Source organism: Fulmarus glacialis, unplaced genomic scaffold (genome assembly GCF_000690835.1).
Source record: "Fulmarus glacialis isolate BGI_N327 unplaced genomic scaffold, ASM69083v1 scaffold28273, whole genome shotgun sequence".
NCBI classification, from domain to species: Eukaryota; Metazoa; Chordata; class Aves; order Procellariiformes; family Procellariidae; genus Fulmarus; species Fulmarus glacialis.
In genome coordinates, this window is record NW_009201405.1 from 21476 (window position 1) to 21969 (window position 494).

The 494-nt window shown below is 60.9% G+C and overlaps 1 protein-coding gene across 1 annotated transcript in view; it reads right to left on the bottom strand.

Moving 5' to 3' along the window:
- The window catches only part of CEP68 (centrosomal protein 68kDa), a 6892-nt gene that overhangs the window by 6125 nt on the left and 273 nt on the right, over nt 1-494 (bottom strand). The window contains 1 exon segment of the mRNA XM_009573945.1: nt 274-486. Coding sequence (XP_009572240.1) covers nt 274-486 — 213 coding nt within the window.

A 494-nucleotide genomic window follows, 5' to 3' on the forward strand; every position in this document is an offset into this window, starting at 1 on the left:
GCAGGAGTCATTTGGTAGCAAGAAGCACTTATTTAAGGACTCCGTCCCGAGCGACTTTCCAGCTCCGCGGTGACAATACGGGAACAGAGGCAACGGCTCAGGTGTTGGAGCCCAAACCCTTCCCCACCGCATGGCTTCGCCCGGGGCTGGGGCGGGCACACTCTGCCTGGAGGAGCCGGAAAGCCCTTGCTAGGACAGCCCAGACAAACAAGTCCCCACCGCGCCTGGGACCTCCCGGTGACGCAGCGACACGTGTACGTACAACCCTCTCACCTGCTGCTCTTCTGAGGAGAGGAACCGGTGGCTAACATAACGAGGCACATCGCCGCTGTCGGCAGCTCTACAAATTAACGTCTCTGTCTCCAAGAGGCTTGCTCTCGCTCTGGGAAATTTGGATGCGGATGCTGAAGACACTTCTTGGCGGCAGCTCGAGCCTCCCTGGGGAACACCAGCGGCCAAGGGACTGGGCCCCCTCATTGGCACGCCCTCCGTCC